Source organism: Dipteris shenzhenensis, chromosome 20, assembly GCF_047967505.1.
Source record: "Dipteris shenzhenensis isolate YYH24624 ecotype China chromosome 20, Dip_SZ_1.0, whole genome shotgun sequence".
In the NCBI taxonomy this organism is placed as follows: Eukaryota; Viridiplantae; Streptophyta; class Polypodiopsida; order Gleicheniales; family Dipteridaceae; genus Dipteris; species Dipteris shenzhenensis.
In genome coordinates this window covers 47,213,263-47,223,393 of record NC_141615.1, presented here as the reverse complement: position 1 = coordinate 47,223,393, position 10,131 = coordinate 47,213,263, and the positions used below count along the sequence as shown (strand labels likewise).

General features: G+C 42.2%; 1 protein-coding gene across 1 annotated transcript; it reads right to left on the bottom strand.

The window, feature by feature from the left end:
• Window positions 1-6,101: 6,101 nt before the first annotated feature.
• On the bottom strand, window positions 6,102-9,924 carry LOC147889762 (pentatricopeptide repeat-containing protein At3g09040, mitochondrial-like). Its single transcript, XM_087391136.1, has 3 exons — window positions 9,769-9,924; window positions 9,623-9,682; window positions 6,102-9,542 (listed from the first exon to the last, which is right to left on the bottom strand). The coding sequence occupies exons 2-3, from the start codon at window positions 9,675-9,677 to the stop codon at window positions 6,823-6,825; spliced, it is 2,775 nt and encodes a 924-aa protein (XP_087247262.1). The 5' UTR covers window positions 9,678-9,682; window positions 9,769-9,924; the 3' UTR covers window positions 6,102-6,822.
• Between the last annotated feature and the right edge of the window lie 207 nt (window positions 9,925-10,131).

Here is a 10,131-nt window from a genome sequence, read left to right as displayed (position 1 = left end):
AAGTCTTAATTTACACAAAGTAGCAAAGAAGATTACACAAAACTGAATCCTAACTCTTAATCCAAATTTAGGAATCTGAATTCGGATTAGATCCTAACTCTTAATTTGCACAAAGCAGCAAAGAAGATTGCACAAAACTGAATCCGAACTCTTAATCCAAATTTAGGAATCTGTTAAGATTTGGATTAGATCCTAACTCTTAATTTGTACAAAGCAACAAAGAAGATTGCACAAAACTGAATCCTAACTCTTAATCAATAATAATTCAATTATTGATTAAGATTTGTACATCAGCAAAGAAGATTGCACAAAACTGAATCCTAACTCTTAATCAATAACAATTCAATTATTGATTAAGAGTGCACTAACTCTTAATTTGCACAAAGCAGCAAAGAAGATTGCACAAATCTTAATCCTAACTCTTAATCAATAACAATTCAATTATTGATTAAGAGTGCACTAACTCTTAATTTGCACAAAGCAGCGCACATTGAAGCACACGCACGGGAAAGCAAAACGTTGGACGGGTTGAGTGCACGTGAAAGTGAGTGGAAAACAATGAGGGCCATGTTTGTTCTCCATACCATTGTATAAACCGTGAACCGTTTGGTATCGAGCCGAGACTCGTGGTGAGCCCGAAGGGGTCAAGCGTGCCGACCCAGGTAAAGGCCGCTAACCAAGAAGGAAACGTGGGCTGATCAGGACGTTGCGCGGTGGACGTTCCTGGGGTCTTGGTGACCCGTGTGACTCTGTGGACCGAAGACCGTGAAGCCTAAGGGCTTGCCCAGTGGGGCGTGGTGTAATGGGATACTCGATGGCCAGCCCGTGCTAGGGATCGTGTTTGGCTAACGTTGCACATAAGAGGATTGTGGTATCAGAACCGAGACATTAAGGGAGGTTGGGACTCGGCAACGGGTCCAACATGAGGTGCCACATTTGTGCAATCTTCTTTGTTGCTTTGTGCAAATTAAGAGTTAGTGCACTCTTAATCAATAATTGAATTGTTATTGATTAAGAGTTAGGATTCAGTTTTGTGGCAATCTTCTTTGTTGCTTTGTGCAAATTAAGAGTGAGGATTCACATTCCTAACTCTTAATTTGGACCAAAAGCACAGAAGTGCTTCTTTACTCTTAATCAAATAAAAGTTAGGATTCAGTTTTGTGCAATCTTCTTTGCTGCTTTGTGCAAATTAAGAGTTAGGATTCAGATTCCTAACTCTTAATTTGGACCAAAAGCAAAGAAGATTGCGAACATCAGGGTTTGTGCTACTGATCTTTCTTGAAAGCTGTGTGTAAAAAGGATGCTTAATGGCAAACATCAGGCTTTGTGCTACTGAATCTTTCTCGAGAGCCATTCATTCCGGGCGTTCGTCCTTTTGATTTCTTTTTCAAACGTGGAACAACAGGCTTGTGCTATTGAATCTTTGTCGACAGCCCTTCAACTTCTGCCAGAATTCGTTTCGGGCTTCGCCGGGCAATGATTTCTTCTGCAAACGTTTCAAAGAGAAGGTGATTTAGGTAAAGAAATCAGTGGAGACGCAAACATCGCATTTGTTTTGACCTTCCATACGGCTAGGGAAGTTTCTAACAGGTTTTCCGTCTTTTCTTTTTCAGATGATGGATACAATAGTAAAGTTGAAAAACGAATGGATCGAGGACGTGAGAGCCTGAACAAAGAATGGAAGAGGGAGACATCACAAATCAAAACTGACATTCTACGAAGGATTGATGAAGTGAATTTTGAAAGCAAACGAGGGGTTACGGAAATGAAATCTGATTTACAGAGATTCAGCGCTGAAAGCAAGCAGGGGCTCACTAAAATGAAATCTGATTTAATCAAATTCAGCGCAAAAAGCAAACGGGGAAGGAGAGAAGCCAAAGTGAAATCGAAGAAGTTGAGTTCCAGAATTGAGAATTTGACAAGGGTGATGTGAATCCGCAGTGCTTCGAGTCAAAGAATCTCATTTGAAAGGATTATGGCTCAAGCAAGTTGGCATGCTCTAAGAACTATATTTAAATGTGGTCTCCTGGGAGCGAAGTCTTTAGAAACATGCCAAATATTACATTTGTTCGCATTGCTAAGATTCAAAAAAAATGTGTTCAATGGAAAGATTCACCGACAACATGTCCAGCTAATCTTGAAGCATGTTTAATGTAAGGGCATGCACGTGTATCCCATTGGGGACAGTACATGATAGAGATTATTTTCTTAAAAGTATTTCTTTGCTATTTTCTTCATTCACAATTGATAATTCTTAGACTTCTTATTATTGTTGTTGTAATGTTACTCGCCTTCTTTGAAGGCCATGCAAATTGGTTGGCAGCAGGCTGCAAATTTAAAATCCATTGACATTTATAAGGCATGCACCTTTCCAATTCTATAGTACAAATATTTGAATACACTTCATTCCATCAAGGGAAATTTGTTGGAAGGAGTCCTAGCTTGGACATTCTTAAACAAGTTGAATGACATTCAAATGGCTTGCCCTATGGCCCTAGAAGCAAAAGCAGAAGCAACAGCAAATGAGGAGGAGCAATTGGCTGCATCAGGCAGGTGTGGAGGTTGGGAGTGGGGGGAAACGAGAGAGAGAGAGAGAGAGAGAGAGAGAGAGAGAGAGTAGGGAGTGGACCAATAGAAAGTAGGGAGTGAAATAGTAAGGAGAGAAAAAGAGGGAGGACAGGTGGAGATGGCATGTCTCAACCAATGGGAATTAAGAGAAATCACCCACAAAAATCCAGAACCCGTCCAACACTACCACCCCGCGAGCCCAACATAGAATATTTATCATCTCCAAGCCAAAAACCGATTACTATAGCCTTTTCCCCCGGGCAGGTCAAAATGCATCCGCTAGACAGAAGAGATATAGTGCAAAAGAGGTGGTTGACTTGATAAATTAGGTGGCAATGACATGCAGGAGCAAATTCATGCTTCGATGATGGAGATAATGAGACGGTGTGTAGATAAAGGCCAGCATCCATGCAAATCCCAATACCTCCCAATGAGAGTCATAAGGAAAATTTTGGATACACCAGCAAGAGAAGATCTGCTACACCATTCTTCTAAGGATCCAGAGTGGGTGCAAATCCTCCAAGAATCCGTAAACATAGAGAGGACACTTTCATTATTATTGAAGATAACGTCAATGAAACAGATTGGGTAAATCGTCATACACTTGAGGGAAGTCGAGTTTCTTGTTAAGGATACCTTCGTAAGCAAATGGAAAAATGCAACAAACTCATCAACGATTGGCATTCTTGTCCCATCATTAGACACCCGAATCAAGATACCATCAAGGTATTTGTGCTATGGTTCTATGGGGGAAATGTGGTTCATGCATGGCAACCTTCCAACATTCTTGAAGGACAGATTCAACTAGCACCTAGCAATTGGAAATTTTCCTTTGGTACTTGTCTTCAGAAAGAAGAAGGAAAATTTAATAGAAGCAAGGTTTCACTTGCAAGGTATGGATGCCATGGATACAACGGGTTGTGCTCGGCCTTGAGAGAATAGAGATGAATGTAGATCACCTATACATGATGGTGGTAAGGTGTGATGGAGGTGCATGGTTTCCAAGGATATGGAGAAAAGAATGCAAAAGCCAATACAAGAGGACATAAACGTGGCTGGTTATCAAGAAAAAGAGCATGTTGAATTCTTTGTCCCCACAGCAAGATCCCAATCTAAAGCAACCCATACATAGTAACAATTTCAAGTTTCCCATCTTGCAATTGTGTCAATTTCACCATGAGGACTGAGAGTGCGAGTACATTCATTTCTTGCAAGCACAATACCATGTTACCTCTGTTATTTGGGATTAGATAGCAAGGAACACAAGTTTACTCACCAAGAAATCACCAAGCAACCCTAAGTAGACGAGTTGTTTCAGGCATTACTAAAGTTAAATGAAGACTAGAAATGTATTCCTAGAAGAGATGATTACCTACCTATTTTGTTTCAACAACCACCTCATTTTGAAACATTTTTTGGTGGAATATTCTATTTTATATCTTCACACTTCAAATCTTGGATTGCAACTCATATATTGATCATAAAGATAGTACTAAAGGAGATTTCACATTTCTAGTTCCATGACTTCAAATTTATAGTTGATTCCTTTAATATTGTATTCATATGTGATTGAACGATCTAAACTTGCAAATTATTAGGTAGTTGTATTACTAAGCACCTTTCCAAATTCCCTTCTTTTCCAATGACACACACCCAGTTCAAAATTCCTTCAAAATCCAGTCCCTATCCCTATGAGTCCCCCTTCTGTGTTTGAAGTCCCTTGCGAGGAAAAAAGCAAGCATGTCAAATGCTTTGTTATAAATTCATAATAGATAGATGAGGGAGAAACCCTCTCTCACCGCAACATAATTACAGAGGAGACCTCCTTTCCTTGAGGTGGTCGCTTATAGACGAAACACCACAAGTTGTCTAAGCCCCTCATAGCATGCCCATTTAAGGTATATTTGATATATCGGCATAGTACCAAATTGCAAATAAAAATATTCCATGAACACCCAATGTGACTTTTGAAACCCTTTTATTTTGTATCATCTTTTTGAGTTTAGCTACTAAACTATGGGATAGAGGGTGCCATAGATTCACCCTAGACAATCTCAATTGAAATGTATTGGAATACTTTGCTCGGATGCTTAGAGGTTTTTGCTCGAAAAAGGGCCACCCCCGCTTGGCACCTATCAAAAACTCTTACAACTTACAAGGGACAATAACAAATGATAGTTGCTTCAAGGTTTTCCAGTTTTGCTCTAGCTTTTTGTAGGCAACATCAAAGTTTGCAGTTTCTTACTTTTGCGACAGTTCTTCCTTTTACATGCCACCCTCATCTTGCAAGTGCAATTTAGTGTAAACTACCTATTAGTGCACCCTAAACGATGTTATGTATACATATCTTTGTAAGACATCTAGATGTAATGGAAAAGTGTACATTTGTATAGTATCCTAGACTTGCAGTGGCTACCTCTTTCCTCCTCCCACTTCTCTCTAGCACAAAGTAACTCAGTAGAGGACTAGTACAGGCACACATTTGTTTGTTTATTGCTTCAATATTAAAAGCCTACCTCACGTACTTGCACATCCATATTTCAGCTTGGTTGATCCTTTGTTTGCACAAATAAAGGACAATTCTCGTTGCCAGCTTGTATTTCTAAGTCTTATTTTATCCACTTGAACCTCTACGGGACCTCCCATTTGAAATATCCTCCCACACTGAGAGAAGGCTTATGACAGCAAAGAGATCCTCTCACACTGTGTAATCACATCATACCCCTAATATCATCTCACACTGAGAGAAAGGCTTACGACATCCTCTCACACTTCAAAAAGAGCACCATTTTTTAAGGAGGTGATTTCGAGAACGATGGAGAGCATCATCATCATTACCTAAACAAATTCAAATAGGGGTAAGGGCAACAGCTCGATTCTATTTGGTATTTGATTCAATTGTGCTTTAATTGGAAAGGCATTCAGCATCCGCTTATTGTTTTATTATCTCACTGATTTGCCCTATTAAAGCACACTTCTAACCCACACAATCTGTGGGACATAGATGAGTCAGACCAGTGAGTGTACACTAATATATTCTCAAAGCTCGAAAACTGCGGGATATAATAGATGGAACGCAAAAACGACCAGAGGAGAATTTTGGGAATTCTGATAAAAAGAGCCAAAGCCCTAGCTCAAGGGCTAGAAGACATTGTAAACTACAAATGAGGATGCTAGTACAGCAAAAAGCCTTTATTATCAAAAGAAAACTTAGCAGCTTAGAATGCAAGAGGGTCAAAATAGAAATGACCATTTAAACCAACTCAAGACTCGCTAGAGCAATTGTCAATGCATGATAAGTAGATAGTTTATCAACAGATATTGGGCTGATTCAAAAAGATCCAACTCCTTTATTTACAGATACCCAGAGCTCTCTCAAATCAACCACGAATCATGTATTTCATGCTCGAAGTAAATGGATAGAAGTATAAAAGGAATTAAGATTCTGAGCAATGAAACTAAGCCTGTCTATTGTCCGACAAAAGCATAAATCCTAACCAACTCTTGCCAAGATTAAGCCTAACCAACTCTTGCCAAGATTAAGCAAGAGAAGCTTTCCAACGTGATGGGTGTAAAGCCTAATCCATTGTTCACGAAGGGGGTTTGTTGGAAAAGTTAATGTTGAACTATGGATTTAGTTCATTAAATCATTCTTGGGGTGATTTGGGATTAGAATGATTAAAGATCAAAAGAGTGGTAGCAAGACCTTCGGTCCTGGGTGACATTACTCCTAAGGGTGCATCTATGGTTTGGAATTTGGAAAATAGAGAACAAGACAATGGTCATTAGTTAGTGCGTTTCAATGAGCCCTAAGGGCTGGTACTGCCTAGTTAGGACAGTTACTGTACGTATTGTCTCAGGTTAGGAAACTAAGAGACAGATAGTGCATTGCTTAGTGGGTTTGAGTGACCCCTAAGGGCTAGTAGTGCCTAATTGGGACACAGCTCATGCATGTGGCACTATCCTAATGTTCTAAGTGAATACTACTAGCCCTTTTTCTCACTCGAGCCCACTAACAAATGACCCTCGTCTTGTCTCCTAGTATCCTAACCCAAGACCCCCCCTAGGAGTAATGTCACCCCACATTACCTGTGTCGTAACATCTTCTAGTTTTGCATGTCTAGTTTTGCTTTGGGAATGTCTTGTACCCAAAACAAATGCACAATCCAGCCATTGTTGGTCCACCAACTCTGTCGTGATCTCTTATGTGCTTGTTTGTTTCACTTTCATTGCCTCAACCTTCTTCTCTTCCTCCTACAAGTGAGCATCTGCGTAGATGTTAGACATTAAGACATAAGATGCAGCAGCCTTCCCGTCCAATTGCACAGCATGTTCAAAGGCCAGTCTTCCGAGCTCTACATTACCCCCCTTTTGACAAGCACTCAACACCGTATGCCATACCACAAGATTAGGATGGAAAGGCATCTTCTTCACCAATGCTATCCCCTCATCTAATTGGCCTGCACGACCAAGGAGGTCAACCATGCCAATGTGATGCTCAATAGTTGGGCTGATGCCATAATCTTTGCTCATTGCCTCAAAGTACTTCTGGGCCTTACCCATTAAACCTGTGTGACTGCATACAGTAAGAACAATAGAGAATGTAGCACAGTCAGGTTTTATCCCATCTCCTCTCATTTTTTCAAGCATATGAAACACAATATCACTTTCTCCTAGCTGGGCATATCCTGTCATGAGTGCAGTCCACGAGACCTCATTTCGAACTGGGAGCTTGTCAAACGCTTCCCGTGCTTCTGCAAGTGAGCCACATTGGGCAAACATATCCACCAGGGTACTGCCAACAACAAGATCTCTTTCCAGCCCCTTTCTTAATATCTCCGCGTGTATCTCTCGGCCCTTGTCTATGGCTCCTATGCTGCCACAAGCTTTCAAGCTGCAAACCAATGTGATAGCATCTGGAAAGAGACCCTCCAGTTGCATCTGTTCAAAACATTTCAGCGCTTCCTCACCAAGCCCCCATTCAGCATATCCTGCAATTAGTGTAGTGCATGACACTACATCTCGAACTGGCAGCTTGTCAAACACTTCCCGTGCCTCTGCAAGTGAGCCACATTTGGCATACATATCAACCAATGAGCTGCCAACACCAAGGTCACTTTCCAGCCCCGTATGGGCTATCTCAGCATGTATTTCTCGGCCCTTGTCTATAACTCCTATGCTGCCGCAAGCTTTCAAGCTGCAAGCAAATGTGACTGTATTTGGAGAGAGGCCATCCAGTTGCAACTGTTCAAAACAGTTCAGCGCGTACTGACAAAGCCCCTTCTTGGTATATCCTGCGATTAGTACATTCCATGAGACCTCCTGTCGAGCTGGCAGCTTGACAAACGCTTCCTGTGCTTCTGCAAGCGAGCCACATTTGGCATACATATCCACCAAGGTGTTTCCAACAGAAAGATGTCTTTCCAGCCCCTTCCTGGAAATTTCAGCATGTATTTCTCGGCCCTTGTCTATGGCTCCTATGCTGCCACAAGCCTTCAAGCTGCAAACCAATGTGCCAGCAACTGGAGAGAGACCCTCCAGTTTCATTTGTTCGTAACAGTCTAGTGCTGTCTCACCAAGCCCCTGCTCAGTGTATCCTGTCATAAGTGTGTTCCAGGAGACTACATCTCGAGCTGGCAGCCTGTCAAAAACTTCCTGTGCTTCTGCAAGCAAGCCAAACCTAGCATACATATCCACCAATGTATTGCCAAGAACAAGATATCTTTCCAGTCCCTTTCTGGAAATCTCTGTGTGTATTTCTCGGCCCTTGCCTATGGCTCTGATGCTGCCACAAGCTTTCAAGGTGCAAACAAATGTGACAGCATCTGGAAAGAGACCCTCCAACTTCATCTGTTCGAGACAGTTCAGAGCTTCCTCACCGAGACCTTGCTCAGCATATCCTCTGATCAGTGCGGTCCATGAGACCTCGTCTCTAATTGGCAGCTTGTCAAACGCTTCCTGAGCGTCCGTAACAGACCCACATTTGGCATACATATCCACCAAGGTGTTGCCAACAAGAAGATGTCTTTCCAGCCCCTTTCTGGCAATCTCGGTGTGTATTTCTCGGCCCTTATCTATGGCTCCTATGCTGCCACAAGCTTTCAGGCCGCAAACAAATGTGACAGTACTTGGAGAGAGACCTTCGAGGAGCATCTGTTTGAAACAGTTCAGTGCTTCCTCACCAAGGCCATGCTTGGCATATCCTGCAATTAATACATTCCAGGAGACATTGTCTCGAACTGGCAGCTTGTTGAACGCTTCCCGTGCTTCTGCAAGCCAGCCACACTTGGCATACATGTCCACCAAGGTGCTGCCAACAAAATTATCTGTTTCCAGCCCCTTTCTGGCTATCTCAGAGTGTATTTCTTGGCCTCTTTCTCCATCTTTCAGCCTAGCACAAGCGCTCAGTATGGCCACAAAGGTATACTTACTAGGGTGTACAGAATCTTCTTGCATTTTCTGGTAGAGGTTGAGGGCATGCTGTGAATCCCCACATTCGATATAACCGCTGATGAGGGAAGTCCAAGAATACACGTTCCGATCAACCAACTTGTTAAAAACCTGCTGAGCATCGCACAGGCTTCCAACTTGGACCAACGTTAGGACGAGGTAGTTCCCAAGCGATTCATGATCTCCCAGGCCACTTTTGCACATGTAGACACACAAGCGCTTGGTACAAGCTAAATTTTTCTTTGTTCTGCACTTATGCAAGACGTATGTAAGATTCTGAACCGAAGGCAGCTGGGGCATCCGTTCAATAGACGTGAGTGCCTCCTCTAAGCTGAGCGTTTCTCTGCCACTCTTCTCGCAGAGTTCTTGTGTTTCAGATGCATTGACCTTTACTCCAGCCTTCCCACACTGCCCCACCAAGACACGGTCTTGGGCCTGCGCAGTAAATGCTATAGGCTTTTGCTCGGGCATGTTTTTAACCCAACCTGGATTGTACCAGCCGTCGATGGAGATCTTTGGTTTGTCTGTTGATAAAACTCGTCAGTCTAGCCAATCGACAGGTTTATATGTGCAACTCATTCAGTTCAGAGTCGCTCACACTTACTGTGCTCTCTCGGTTGTGCCAGCACTGGGAGGGATCCGCGAAGTACTCCTTCCATAGGACCTACAACGAAAACCAATTGCCAAACGTGGGTGTCGAGCTTTTTTCTTGAAATGGTAAACATAAGGCCACCGTATCCGGTTTTATACCTGAATTACCCAAGTAAAGGCGGATGAAATCTTAGCCGGGTTTTGTCAATTTCGACAAGAAGATACACGAAAGCTTGAACGCGAACATTCCTCCAACAACACTTCATTGTTCTCTGGGGATTGATAGGCGCAGATGAGCTGCCAAGTACGAATTGAACAGAGTCCTCTACCTCTACTCGAATGTAATTTACACGTCAACAACGAAGACACTATTATTTTTCAAAATTCCCATCAAATTTCCGTAAAAGGTGCTAAAAAAAACCTCCCTTTCGTGTATTTTGCACCGGTTAAAATTGAACCAAGGTGAAATAAATTCACTAGGCCTGCCCTCCTTTGAAATGAGTCTGTGAAGGAATGTTTGTG